This window comes from Lonchura striata, chromosome 11 (genome assembly GCF_046129695.1).
Source record: "Lonchura striata isolate bLonStr1 chromosome 11, bLonStr1.mat, whole genome shotgun sequence".
Lineage (NCBI taxonomy): Eukaryota > Metazoa > Chordata > Aves > Passeriformes > Estrildidae > Lonchura > Lonchura striata.
The window spans coordinates 24341607-24355713 of record NC_134613.1 but is presented as its reverse complement, the minus strand read 5'-3'; the positions used below and the strand labels follow the sequence as shown (position 1 = coordinate 24355713).

At 67.5% G+C, this 14107-nt stretch overlaps 1 protein-coding gene across 1 annotated transcript; it reads right to left on the bottom strand.

Moving 5' to 3' along the window:
- Positions 1–876: 876 nt before the first annotated feature.
- Positions 877–8311, bottom strand: SEMA4B (semaphorin 4B). The gene is made up of 15 exons (XM_021541781.2): positions 8209–8311; positions 7908–8052; positions 5373–5533; positions 5077–5139; positions 4858–4956; positions 4634–4745; positions 4266–4382; positions 4008–4165; positions 3651–3832; positions 3415–3565; positions 3065–3275; positions 2870–2985; positions 2566–2729; positions 2398–2492; positions 877–2266 (listed from the first exon to the last, which is right to left on the bottom strand). The coding sequence occupies exons 2-15, from the start codon at positions 7993–7995 to the stop codon at positions 1491–1493; spliced, it is 2493 nt and encodes an 830-aa protein (XP_021397456.2). The 5' UTR covers positions 7996–8052; positions 8209–8311; the 3' UTR covers positions 877–1490.
- Between the last annotated feature and the right edge of the window lie 5796 nt (positions 8312–14107).

The following is a 14107-nucleotide window of genomic DNA, read 5'->3' as shown; positions in this document are numbered from 1 at the left end:
GAGGCCTGTGCCCCTACAGCCCCAGGGCTGTGTCTGTTGGCAGCTCACCAGCCAACGCCTCCAGTGGCTTTTTTGATGTCCCAGAACAGGCTGTGCAGGAAGTTCAGTGCATGGGTCCAGCTAGGAGCAAGGCAGTGCTGGTCCCTCGGGGGAATCCTGCCTGGACACGCCATCTCTGTGGAGCTCACCACTTCCCCAGCCCTGTGCTGGCACTGCCGCTGCTTCCCAGTCGTGTGAGGGCTCAAAAGCAGCACTGGCTGCAATCCCAGGCCTTGCCCTCAGCCACCACGGAGTCAGATCCTGCTGGCAAAGTGTCCACAGCAGGGTGAAATGGGCACAAGGACCAGATGCTCCCGGTGCAGGCAGTGGGTCCCACATGCAGCACAACACTGGTCCTGGGAATGGGGCTATCACAGCCTCTCTCCTGCTGGGGGCTGCCATCTTCCCAGCCCCAGGCACCAAATTTTCCTATTCCTGGTCACCTCCTCCTGTTTCTCATGGTGCCAGGATGGCATCACCCCATCGCTCTGCGCTCCCCCACCACAGGGCCTCCCTGCTCTGCCTGCACCACACTGCCACAGGCCTGCAGGCATGGCCCCAGGACAGCCCAGGGCTGCCCAAGTGACAGTCTGCCAGTAGGTCACAGGGACGCAGCCACTGTCCCTGCGCTGTCCCTGCAGGGCCCTGTGTGCCCTGGCCCAGTGCTCAGCCAGGCACACGTGGAGGGGACTCCGCAGAGCTGATGGCCAGCACAGTCCTCTGGCTCCTCTGAAGCCACGGGCAGAATCTCCGTCTGCCTGCAGTGAGAGCCAGACGTGACTGCTCTCCGTGGGGCCAGCTGGGATGGTTCTGGCCCAGGAAGGCACTCAGCCCTGCTGCACAGACATGTCTGCAGGACTTTATATAAAAACAATACGTTTCCACACACACACACATGGGGTTGTGGGGGCTTCCCTGCCCACCCAGCGCAGGGGAAGCTGTTCCCAGCTCCCCTTCCCCGGACACAATTCACATTTTCCACATACTAAAAACGAACCAAACACAGACACACAGCACATGCCGCGGAGCTGGCCCTGTGCAGCCGCGCGTGGCCCTGGGTCCCCAGCGGGACATCACAGTGAGTTGGGGCACGAGGGGTCTGCGGCCGCCCCTCCTGCCCTCTGCATAGAGGGGCTCAGGGCCCAGCAGAGTCCGCACCAGCAGCCTGAGCCAGGAACCGTGTCCATCCCTGCAGCAGGGACGCTGGGCTGGAACCGTCCTGCAGGTCCCTGGAAGGCGTGAGGCAGCCCTCACAGCCGCGAGTACCGAGGTGATGCCCAGGGAGCCCCCAGGGTCTAGACCCCGCTGGCTGGTGCGTGCTGCCGCAGACGGTGGGTGCCAGGCTCTGGGCACGCACCCACCAACAGCACGGACCCTGACAGTGGTGCATGCTCTGGCGAGGCTCACCAGAGCAGAGGCAGTTGTGAGTCACAGCTCTGCTCTCGCCCCGCTCACACCACCGAGTCCTGGATCTCGGAGCCCAGGCGCACCCGGGGTCTTTGGCAGGCAGGAGACACCTCCACGAAGCTGTCACGGACGTGGAGAGGCCTCTTCTCTGACTCAGAGAAGGCGCGTGGAGGCCCTGGGGGCTCATGCACGGGGGTACTGACGATGTAGTTGTCCTGCAGGGCCTGGTAGCCCTTGTGCTCAGGAGCCGTGCTGGGCAGGCTGCTGCCATTCAGGGGCAGGCTCTCCACTGGCTTGCGGGGCGGCTTCTGGTGCCTGCTGGGGTCGCCGGGCTCCAGCAAGGCCTTCATGCCGTCACGGTGCCGCTGCAGGACAAAGAAGGCCAGCACGAGGACGGCAGCAGCAAAGAGCACACACATCACCAGGAACTCGGTCCAGTAGGTCTTGCCATCCAGGCGTGCTGCAGCACTGCCCACTGCCGAGGTGCTCCGGGATGTGCTGACCGTCTCCAGGGTGTCGCGGCCGGCAGCCACCTTCCTGCCAGGGTTTGCTGGCCCGAGGGCCGGCTCTTCCACGCCCACGCAGTAGCTGGCCATCAGCTTGCGGAACCCCTCCTCCAGCGACCAGCACTCGTAGGTGCCTGCGCGCTCGGGGCTGCCCACCAGAATGAGCGCCCCATCGGGCAGCACCAGGTAGGAGGCATTGACAGGTGCCCCGTTGTGCAGCCAGCGCCGCGAGGCCAGGTTGGAGAGCAGCTGGCATGGCAGCGGCCGCACCGCGTTGGGAGGCAGCTGGATCTGCCGGCACGGGGCGTCCGAGGCTGCAGAGAGAACCCGAGGGGACGTCAGCGAGGGGACCCCAGCTCTGGGCAGGGGGCATGGTGGAGCAGCAGTCTGGGATGTGGGGGAGTCCCAGACACATGCTCATGTGGCAGCACCAGCGGGAGCTCACCTGGGGCCAGCAGGATGCGGGGACGGGGCTGGGAGGTGTTGGCCAGCTGGCAGAGCCGCTCCGTGTCAGCATCCTCGATGTCCTGTGCCCAGAGCCTGGGAACAGAGTGAGGGCAGGGCAGTGGGGTGCCATGGGGTGGAGGGGGGTGGCAGAGGGTGCAGCACTTACTGTGGGTGTGCCGGGGGATGTGGGGTGAGCCTGCGGCAGGCACCCCAGCTCCAGGCGCAGAAGGGGTCCCGTGCCAGCACACACTCCCCACAGCTGCGGTACAGGCTGCAGTTGGCAAAGGGCACTTGGACCACTGCTGTGTAGGTGGCTGCGTAGACAAGGCCCTGCGGGAGGGGACACGCTGGGGTCAGCGGGGCAGGCTCCGGCACACCCCTGCATGCCCAGGTCCCTGTCCCCCAGCCCACAAACAGGACCAGCTCCAAGCAGGCTGAGCCCCCAGTGCCCCCCTCGCCCCAGCTCCTGCCTGCTCCTGGTCCAGCAGCAGCTGGAGGATGGGCTGCCCGTCAGGGAAGAGGCGGATCTCCTCAATGATGTGCACGCCGTGGTTCACCCGCACAGCCTTGTGCAGCCTCCCGTCGTCTGCAAACAGAGGGGCTGTGCTGAACAGGGCCGGGGCGCAGGGCACACCCCCTGCCCCCCAGGGCCTGCCTGCACCCACCCGTGCCCAGGAACAGGACGTCGTAGGTGCCGTGCAGGCCCTGCGCGCGGTGCACGCCGATCTGCTGGTAGCGCCGGTGGCTCTGCAGCAGCAGCGGCTGGCTGCGCACGGGGCTGTCCATCAGGAAGTGGTCCTTGATAAAGTTCAGCACCCGATCTGGCATCTGCAGCGATGAATTGATCTTCAGGTGCCGTGTGTGGCTGGTGACACACTGCGGGGAAAGGAAGGGGCTCAGAAGGGCTTGGGGAAGTGGCTGGGTACCACTGGGCAGCTGTGGCAGCCACTGGGACCAGGAGAGCAGCGGGGCAGTGCTGCGTCCTGTGCTTGGGCGGTGCCAAGGGGCTGCCTACCATGCCCGGCCGGGGCTCTGGCACGGGGCTGGTGTCTGTGTACCACTGCTGCGTTTCACGGTTCACCTCCTTGTAGAGCCCGCCGAAGGCGCGCTGCACACTGTGCATGGGGAAGGCGCAGACAGCCGAGCTGCCCAGTCCGCCCTTGTTCCTGGTGAGGACAGGCAGAATCCGTGGCAAGATCAGGCCCTGGTTCTGCCAAACCTCCCGTGCTGCCCTGGGTCCCCACCACTCACCACTGCGAGGTGAAGACACCATAGAAGAGTGTCTCCCTCCAGCGCAGCTCACCCGGAGTGAGCACGAAGATGTCCTGCAGCACGTTGAAGGGGAACCCATCCTCAGGGTGCGAGCAGAGCAGCTGTGCCTTCAGGAAGGTTGTCCAGCGCCGCTGCAGCACGCGCTCCCCACCCTGGTCGCCCTGCGCGGCACAGCGGGTCAGGGGCGATGCTGCGGCCGCAGGGCACCCACGCGCTGACTGAACGGAGCTCGGGCACCGAGGGCTGGAGATATGCAGGATGGCCCCACATCCCCCCAGCCCAGCAGTGTCACACCTCAGGCACAGCCCCCACACACCCCTGCTGCCGTATGCCCACCTTGCAGACACGTGCGATGCGGGAGACGATGGTGTTCTCAAAATAGTCAAACTCCTTCCCGGTCTCGCTGAAGAAGAAGTAGACCTTGTCGTCGTCGCCCTCAGGATTGCCGGCAGGGAGGCTCTCCCGCAGGTAGGCTGAGCCCACGAACACTGGGTCTGGGGGCACAAGCACCCTCAGCACCGCTGGCCTCATCCCTTGCCTCCCACGCTGCAGGGGAGAGGGACCCCGAGCAGCCGTGCCAGCCCCAGCGCTCACCTTGCAGCCAGTTGAGGGAGTTCTCGGTCTTGAGGGCGATGCGGCTCTCCTGGCTGCGGGAGATGGTCGGCTCATTGCCCTGGAAGTTGCTGACGGTCCCGGCGTAGAGCTCGCCGTCTGCCAAAGACACGTTCCTGCTGGGACCCGCCACGCGCCACCAGCACGGCCCTGCGTCCTGCTGGGGCTGTGATAGCCCGGCCTTGGCTCAGCTTGGCCGGGCAGACACAGGGAGGGGCAGGCACGGGGACGAGGGCAAAGGTCCCAGGGCACTGCAGGGAGGGTGTGGGGCTCCAGGGTGGCACAGGGAGGGCAAGGGTCCTGAGGCAGCGCAGGGAGGAAGGGCGGGGGTCCCAGCGTTCGTGCCTTACCGACCATGACAGCTGTGGAGCGGTACTCGGGGTCAAAGGGGCAGCGTCCCTTCCCATCCTCCAACACCACCTTCCCCGACGCGTCCCGCTCCAGGCTGAAGTGCTGCACATTCTGCAGCAGGACGAGGCTGTGAGCCAGCAGCACTTGTCCCAGTGCCAAGGACCCCCCTGCAGGGCCCTGACAGCACGGGGGGACCTGCGGGGGACCCTGTTCCCGTACTCACGATGTAGGCGCAGGCTGGGCTGAAGGCGCAGGTGCCACACGTGTACAGGTGGGTGCTGTTCAGCTGCAGCAGCAGCTTGATGTAGTTGTGACAGTCCCTCTGTGGGGGCCAGAGGACCCAGCTCAGTCCTTGGCTCAGCTGTCTCACCCACACCCACCCTGCACAGGGCACTGCCCACACCCACCACTGTCCCCGATGCCTACTTGCAATGGGGCTCACCTGGGGGTCCTTGCCCTTGAACACACACTGCCTCTTCTTCTCCTCATCTGCACTCCACTGCAGCTGTGGAGAAGGCACAGTCACTATCCCTGGCTGGTCCACCCACATCCTCCCTGGGCTTGTTCATAGCAACCACATCCTCCCCACCTCAAACATCCTGCTCTGGGGCAGTTGCTCCTCAATGCACGATGGCTCACACAGACCCAAAACGCTGGTGGGGAGTGGATCCCCTGCACTCCAGCTAGCCGGGTGCCCCCTCCCTCCCCAAGGGCTGCTCAGCCCATCCCTGAGCTCACCCTATGAACAGGGGAGCTGGGCTGAAAGTTGCTGGTGTTGAGAGTGAGGAGCAGCTCTCGTGCCCCCAGGTAGAGGGTCCCACCGTCCGGGCTCAGCAGCAGGGCCGTGTAGTTGGATACCCCAGGTGCCTCAAAGCGCCACACGACTCTCTCGGCCGAGTCTGTGGGGCAAAGAGTGACAGGCATCAGCCTCGTGCTGGCACCTGACCCCAGGACCCTGCACCACGGCTGCTCCCAGCCCCTCTGTCCAGCACCTCGGCCACGCCACCCACCCAGAGCAGCCAGGGCCAGATCCAGCCCACACTGCCAGACACACGTGGCACCACACACCACAATGAACCACACAGGGCCATGGTAGTGCCTGAGGCCACCACGAGGCACAGCCGCCTCCTGGCCCTGAGGATGCCACAACAGCCCTGCCTAGCACTGGGACAACTGCCCAGCCACGTCCAGCCCTAGAGCTCAGCCCTGCAGCATGGCAGGCTCAGCCCAGCCCCGGCCACAGGGACCCCAGCCTCACCGCAGGGGAGATGAGTGCTGGGAGTATCCTCCTGGCCAGCCCAAGGGGCTCAGCCTCTGCCAGGCACAGGGCTCAGCCCCGTGCTGCCGTGCTGGGTGCGGGGCTCAGCCCGCTGCTGCCCACACTGCCCACGGGGCTCAGCCCATGCCGGCCACGGGCCAGCGGCCGTGCAGAGTCAGGGAGCGCCCGTCCTGTCCCATCCCGTCCCGTCCCGCGTGGGTGGCCTGGCCCCGGAAGCCCTTCCTCTCCTCCCGCTGCTCTGAATCAGATGGGCCTGGCTGCGTGAGCAGGACACGTCGGGCTGACTCACGCTGCCAACTCCCTGACCCCTGACGCTCTGGGGACTCCCTGACCTCCCCTCATCCCCGGCCTGCTCCAGAGTCCCACCAAGACAGCCCCAGGGCTCCTGCCAGGCCCTGCCTGGTGAGAGCCAATGTCAGGGATTGAGGAGCTGTGGGGCCACAAACCCCAGGTGTTTGTAGATGGGGCAGCATCTCCCCCATTCCAGGGGCTCAGTTGGCCCCAGCACCAGACCAGCTCTCCCAGTGGTGCAGAGAGGAGAAAGCTGATGCCCCAGGGCACCCTCCTGTGAGGGGTCCTGCACCCTCGTGGCAGGGTGATACCGCCGGTGGTGGGCACGGCAGCGAAGAGGCAATGGGGCCCCTGTGCCTTGCAGAGCTGTGCCGACATGGGGAGCTAGCTGCTGGTGTGGCTGCCAGGGACCTGTCAGGACAAGACCTGCTTCTTCCAGACAAACCTGCTGCAGGCACATCCAGTGCTCCCAGGGGAGCAGCTCCCAGCTCCTCCCTCCCACCAACCACAGCCCCACGTGGCCACGCTCCACGGGAGCCACCACCGGACACACACCGGACACACACCGGCCACTGGCCCATGCTCCCGCCCAATTCCTCCTGCCTCGCTGGGGTCCAGGCTGGGATCCCCGAGCACTGCCCGTGGCTGCAGCCCCACAGCTCCCACAGGTGCGCAGAGCACGGGGCAGAACCGGTCTGTGCAGGCAGGGCCAGGCAGCGTGGCTCAACACGGCACAGCACAGCATGGCACGATGCCGAGCTGGTTGTCTCACTGGGTCCCAGCCTCCTGTCCAGCTCAGCAGGTCCCACATCTGCTGCAGCCACCACGGCCGTGGCCAGCGGTCATGGGAGCATGTGGTGGGGCCACATCCACAGCAGTGAGCTGCAGCACGCTGAGCCAGGGAGCGCTCGCAGCTGCCCAAACCACGGCACCCTCCCAGCACAGTTCGGGATGGGCTTTGCTGGCCGGCAGCAGCTGGATCCAGCCACCTCCTGGCAGCACAGCCGTGGCGGCTCCCCCACACGGCACAGCTGCCAGGGCTCAGCCCGAGCAGCCCGCCCCACGGCTGGCCCAGCCTGTGCCAGCTGCTGGGGGCTCTGCAGGGCAGGAGGGGGCTGCAACCAGGCCCCCCACTTGTTACAGCTCTGCCTGGCCTAGCACCCTCCTGGATATCCTTCCCTGGCCCCTGCCCACGGCAGCCCCCAGCACTCTGGGGCCGCGCAGCTGACAAGTGCCTGCGGAGTGGCTCAGAGCTGTCCGGAGCAGAGCACGGCACAGAAAGGGGCTGTGGCGTGTCCCCCACCGCAGGGACATACTGAGCAGGGAGGGGGCCCACGGGCAGAGTCCCCCGGCCGGCTGAGCCCACCCCATCCGGTACAGAGCACGGCCGCCACCAGTGCCCTGCACAGGTGCCCTGGTGCCCCAGACACACCCACCCCCGGTGCGGGTCTGCGCGCCCCTACACCCGCAGCATCCCGGGGCTCTGCCCCGGCCCTCGCCCATGTCCCGCTGACAGAGGCTCCCCGAGCCCTGGGGAGCTGGCGGGGCTGTCACACGGCGTTTCCACGCGGCGAACACAGCCCCAGGGGACGCGGGACGCTCCGCCGCCCCGGGGAGACCCCAGCCGGAGCCCTCGGCGGGGGCTGACTTCCCTTCCCCGGTGCCGGCGGACCCTCACCCACCGAAGGTCAGCGGACACTCACCGTAGGGCAGGCTGACCCGCGGGACAGGCTCCGGAGCCGCCGAGAGCAGCAGCGCCGCCAGGACCGGCAGCACCGGCCGCGCCGCCATCCCGGACCGAGCCGCGGGGCTCCGCCGCGGCCGCGAAGGCGCCCGGGCGCTGGAGACCTGCGGGGAGAGAAGGGGCTCACGGCTCGGTACGGCACGGCCCGGCCCCCGCCCCGCTCCGCCCCGGGGCGGCCCGCCCGCCGCTCGGCACCGGCCGTAGCAGCCACGGGCGGGGCCCCGCCCGGCCGGACCGAACCGGCCCCGTCCGAGCCTTACTGATGTGTCCCCGAGCCGCAGCCAGCCGTTCCCGGCCGCACCGAGCCGCTCCAGCCCCGCACGCCGCCGGTGCCCGGGCGGGGCGGCCGCTCGGAAGAGGAGGCGGGCGGTTCCCCGTCCGTACCGCCCCCACGGGACCCGGCCCCAGCCCCCGCCCCGCGCCCGTCACGGTCCGGAGGGAACGGGGCTTTGTCCCCGGCGCTAGCGGCAGCCGGGGTCTCCCTGCAACCTCCTCCAGGCCGCAGCAGGGAAATCCGGTGGGCCCGGGATCCCGGGGGTGGTCCAGCAGGGGCTGCCGGGGACTATATCTTGCTGTCCCCGGAAAAGCTGTCCCGGGAGTGTCCGGCTGGCCTGGGAACAGCTCGGCCCCATGGCCGCTACCAGAGCCACCCCCTTGCCCCTCAGCTCCTCAGCTGTGTCCCACGGCCACACCGCTGGGGCTGGGGGCTCTGGTCGGAGCCCAGCGCTCCCTGCCGTCCCTCGGGAGACATGGGGTATCACGGGGTGCCTGAGCCAGACCTGGCCGGCACCGGTGTCCCCACAGGTAGCACTCGGCACAGGCGACACATCCCTGCCGGCCCCTGTGCCCGTCCCAGGGGTCCCGGTGTGGCCATGCCGCCGAGCAGGTAGTGCTGGGCAAGATCCTCTGCCTGGCCCTCGGGGGGCTCTGGCACTGGCTGGGGTGTGGGGAGGGCTCACAGCCCCACAGCCCTCAGAGCACTGCCCACCCGGCCAGCAGCGCCCACGCAACTGTTATTAATGACAGGTCCTTACATCGCCATGGCAACAGGAACAGGGGGACAGAGGGATGGGGTCCGGGATTCCCTGCAGCAGGCAGCACTCCTGGGGCCAGGGTACCCCGTGCTGCCCTCCCAGTGTGGGTGTGGGGCAGAGCTTCCCATGTCCCTCTTGGTCAGTCCCAGCCCTGGACCACAGTGGTGGGACCCACATGGAGCCCCCTGCCCAGGAGAAATGCTCCCCACACTGACGGGACAACTCTATCCACACTGTGGATGCCTGTGCCCACACTCCTGAGACAGCCATGCCCACACTCCCACACTGCCTGCTTGGCACTGCTGGACAGTGCCTGCTCGCAGGTCATACCTGATGTCCAGGAGCTGTGGCTCTGGGGTGCCCCTCTGCCCCAAATCGACTTTGCCCCCTTCCTGTCCTGCTGTTCCTCATGGAGCCTGACGTTCCTTCCCAGGTCTGGGACAGCCCCACAGCTCCACCCCAGCCTTATCAGCAGCACCCTTTGCCCGGGAAGTGGCATAGACAGACGGGGCTCAACGTCACCCAGGCGTGCACGTCACCCTGAATGGGGTGGGGGAAGGCACTCACCCTGCAGCCATGGCCCCCTGCCCCTGCCACCTCACGGCACCTTGGGGGGCTCCAGGGACCTGGCTGTCACCTGTGCATGGCCGTGGTAGGGTTGTGTCAACAGCCCGGTGTGATGGCATGCAGCGAGGACGAGAGCTCCTATGAGGAGGGCCACTGCTCTGGGGTGAGCAGGGAGGGCAGGAGCGGGAGGGAAGGGAAGGGGCAGGCAGGGAGGAAAAGGAGGGCAGAGCAGGCAGGGAGGGAGGGCAGGAGCAGGCAGCAGAACCAGGCCAGAGCCTGTGCCTTTAAGCACCACTCCAGCGCTGCTGGCAGCCAGGGCTGTTTACGCCGAACTCCCATTTATCTCCTGTCCTGCCCACGCAGCTGCCAGCGGGGCAGCGCCGGAGGCACCGCAGCACCCTGCCCCGCTCTGCACTCCAGCAGGCCTGTGCGTGCCCCACGCCCTGCTGCAGGCATTGGCACGCACCCGTGCGGCGGCCGTGCCACCCTCCCTGCCCACTGCCGGCAATGGGGAAACCACCAAAACCTGTGGCCTGGGGTCAGCAGGCAGGTGGAGCAGTGGTTTGTGCGCCGAATTCCCACGCCAGCGCCCGCCACCCGTTCCCACTGGCAGTGGGTGCCTGGGAAGGCGGTGATGGAGCCGGGCGCTGCTGCTGCCTGCAGGGAGCGGGACGGGCTGCGTGTGCCTCGCTGCCGCTGCCGCTGCTGCCCACCAGCTCCCACCCTCCTCCGCAGCCTGCCCCAGCACGGCCCCTGCTCAGGGACCGGCGCCCGGCTCGCACACAGCCCCCACGGCCGGGCTCTCCCCAGCCCGCGGGGCTCACACGCACGCCCCCGGCTCGGCTGGCTGCTGGGAGCCGCCAGACAGCGGCCGGCAGTCCCTGCTCTGTGCGCACACGGTGTGTGAGCACGCGTGCATGCACACCTGCAGTGCGCGGCGGGCCCTGCACAGCCGCACAGCTGCTCCAGCCCCGGCTGCGAGCGCCGGCTGCCCGCGGGTCCCCCTCCAGCGGGGATGCCCGGCCGCAGCTGCAGCGCTCTGCTGCGTCCTGGCAGCCTCCCGGGAGAAGCAGCAAGCAGGACGAGGGGCTGGGGCAGCCTCCAGCCTGACAGGGTCCCCACGCAGCCCCGGGGCATCCCCCATCCCACATGCACCGGCCGGGACACCCTGCCTGAGCCAAGGGCCTCCCACGGGCCACGCTGGGCTGCCCCTCTACCCCTCTGGCCCACCGTGAGCTCAGACCCTACTGCCAGGACCCCCTGGTTGGGGTGAGCCAGTCCCACGCTGCCCCACAGCATCCCCTGCGCCCTGCAGAGTGCTGTGGGGCACCTGCACCAAGGGCACTGGGTACCCCACCACATATACCTGTCTTATTGCTCTCATCACTCCTGCACAACAGCAGAGTCAGTTCTGAGAACAACGCGGTATCCCCACAGTCCACCTGGCCCCTGAGATGCCAGCACTGGCCTGCACCCCGCACTGCCCACACCCCGCACTGCCCCTACCCTGCACTGCCCGCACCCCACACTGCCCACACCCCGCACTGCCTGCCTGGGGAGCTGCAGGATACACGGGGTGCTGATGGGGCCCTCACTCCTGACACAGGGCAAGAAGGAGCCAGCAGGAACTCCAGCCAGCGAGCGCCCTTGGGGGACAGCGAGGTGGTGGGCTCAGAGCACAGGCATGTCAGCTCCCTGGAGGGCAGGAATGGAGGGTGCAGGCTCAGGGATGGCTGCCTCCTTCCCAGCCAGTCCTGACTCCCTGAGCCCAAGCAGCACTGGTCTCCTCAGCCCCATGGTACCCTTGGTCCTGTGGCACCCTCGCTGCCCTTGCCCTGGTGCTCCTTGGGGTCAGAGGAGACGCCAGCCCCCTAAACTGCCCCAGGCCCAGTTGGAGCAGGCACTAGGGCCCAAGGGATGACCCAAAAGCCCATGGGACCCCGACCCTCCCTGCACCCCAAGACCAGGGGCTGCCTGGGTACCAGCAGGTCCTCAGATGCTGTGGCCACATGTCCGGGACACACAGCACGTGTGCACCCCACAGGTGTGCAGGGCACATCACACACGTGGGGCACGCTGCACACACGCATGGCTGAGTCCCGAGCGGGCACCGACATGCCTCCCCGTGAGCAGCCTGCGACGCCCGTCCCGAGCACCGTGTGCGCAGCTCCGCACCCTCGGCCTGCTGTGCGCACACCTGGCACATGTAAACACACGCAGAGAGGTCACGGGGTGCTCACACCCTGCGCGGCAAACACTCGCCCAGGAACCGGCTGTGGGAACGGCCCTGGTGCGCCGGCAGCCCGCACACACAGACACAGACAGACAGACAGACAGACACACACACACAGACAGACACACACAGACAGACACACAGACACACACAGACACACACAGACAGACACACACACACAGACAGACAGACACACACAGACAGACACACAGACACACACAGACACACACACACAGACAGACAGACACACACACAGACACACACAGACAGACACACACACAGACACACACAGACAGACACACACACACACTTACAAGCACACTTGCACATGCACACACACAGGCACACCCACCGGCTCGGAATCACAGAGGCACACCCAGGTGCACACACACAGCCACACAGCGATGTGCATGCATTGTCACACACAATCACACGGCAATGCACACACATGGTCACTCACACCTTGTCACTCACATACACAATCACACAGTGATGCGCACACACTGTCAGTCACACACACAGCCACACAGCTATGCACACACATGGTCACTCACACTGTCACTCACATACAGAATCACACAGCAATGCACACACATTGTCACTCACACAGTGATGCACACACACGGTCACACACATTGTCACTCACACACTGTCACTCACAAATATTGTCACACAGTGATGCACACACACAGTCGCTCACACATGGTCACTCACACACACAGGCACACACACACGCACTCTCACAGGCACACACACTCTCACGGGCACACACACACTCTCACGGGCACACACGCACTCTCACGGGCACACACGCACGCTCCCACGTTCCCGTGCACTCCCACCCCCCGGCTCACGTCCCTCGGGGTGCCCCGTGCGCGGGCACGCCGCCCCGAGCACGCGCGCGGCTCGCACGCGCATCCCGCGCCCGGTGCCCCCGCTGCTCACCCGCTCGGCGGCTCCGCGGCGCGGCGGGAGCCGCAGGCTGCGGGGGCGGCTCCGGGTGTCCCCCCCGGCGGTGCGGGGCGGTGCGGGGGCGGCTCCGGGGGGCTCCGCCCGCAGCACAACAAAGGCCCGGCCCGCCCCTCCCCGCCCCGGCCCGGCCCCGCCGCCGCGCCGGGGCCCCGGGGGAGCGAGGGCCGGGGGCGGCTGCTGCGGGCCGGGGAGTCATCCCCGCTTCTGGGGCGGGAACGGCAGGGGCCCGTCTCTGCCCCCCGCGGTTTCTGGGATGGCACCGGCCCTAAAGGGGTCCTGCTGGTGTGCCCAGAACTGTTCCAGCCCCAGCACACTGAGGGGCTTCCAGCACCATGGGGCTGCTGGGGAGCCTGGTTTGGGGGGCAGCACCCACTGGGGCCCTTCTTGGGGGTTCCTGGTAGCAGGAGTGGCTATGGAGATACCTAATTCCTGTGCACACGGCCTCAGGCATCACGATGAGATGCTGCGGTGGTAGCAAGCTCACGGAGTTTGGGGTAACTTGTGGGTCTCGGCACCTCACGGCAACGTGTGGCTCTGTGGGGTTCAGGGATACGCGGCCGTGGGTGTCCCCTCAGCGGCACACTCGGAGCTGGTGGCTGGCAGCTGGGTGTGAGCAGCACCCAGAGCTCTGGGATCACGGGCACTGAAACGCTGCCAGTGCCGGGCAGGAGTCCCCAGAGGGGTCCCAGCAGGGTCACGCTGGTAGCCCCAGGAGGTCGCATGGTTGCCCAAGACGGGACACAGCCCCCAGTCCAGCCTGCGGGCCAGCAGCTCTGGGCGGTGCTGGGGGCTCTTGTGGGCAGCATGAGGAAACAAGGCCCCTGTCACCCCTCGGTGTCCCCTCCACGGGCAGACACGGGGCACCTGCGGGCAGCGGGGAACACACGGAGCCCCAAATCGTGTCCGTCTTATACTCTGGCTGGGTCACAAACCTGTGGGACCCGTCACCCCCTGAGGTACCAGCCCCACAGCGAGCCCTTCCAGCACTCGTGTCCCCAGGGCGGCCACGCCGGGGACCCGGGCGCGGCACAGCGGGGAGGGTGCTGGGCTGCGGCCGGGATGAACGGGCGGTGCCTTTGGGGCCTTCCCTGGGCTGGTGCCACACGGCCGCTGTCGCCTTTGCTCGCGGGGGGACTGCCCGGCGCTGGCCCGACCTCGTCCTGCCGGCGCTGCGGTCACTGGGCGGCTCCAGGGCCGGGGGGGGCAGCTGGGGCGGCCAGGCAGCCCCGAGCAGGGCTGGCGCGGCGCCGCGGCTGCTGGCAGCAGGCTGGCAGCACGGGCTGGGCGGTGGGAGCAGGGACACCGCAGCGCTGCTGGCTCCCCCGCTCCTGCTCTGGTTAATGTTAAAGCCAG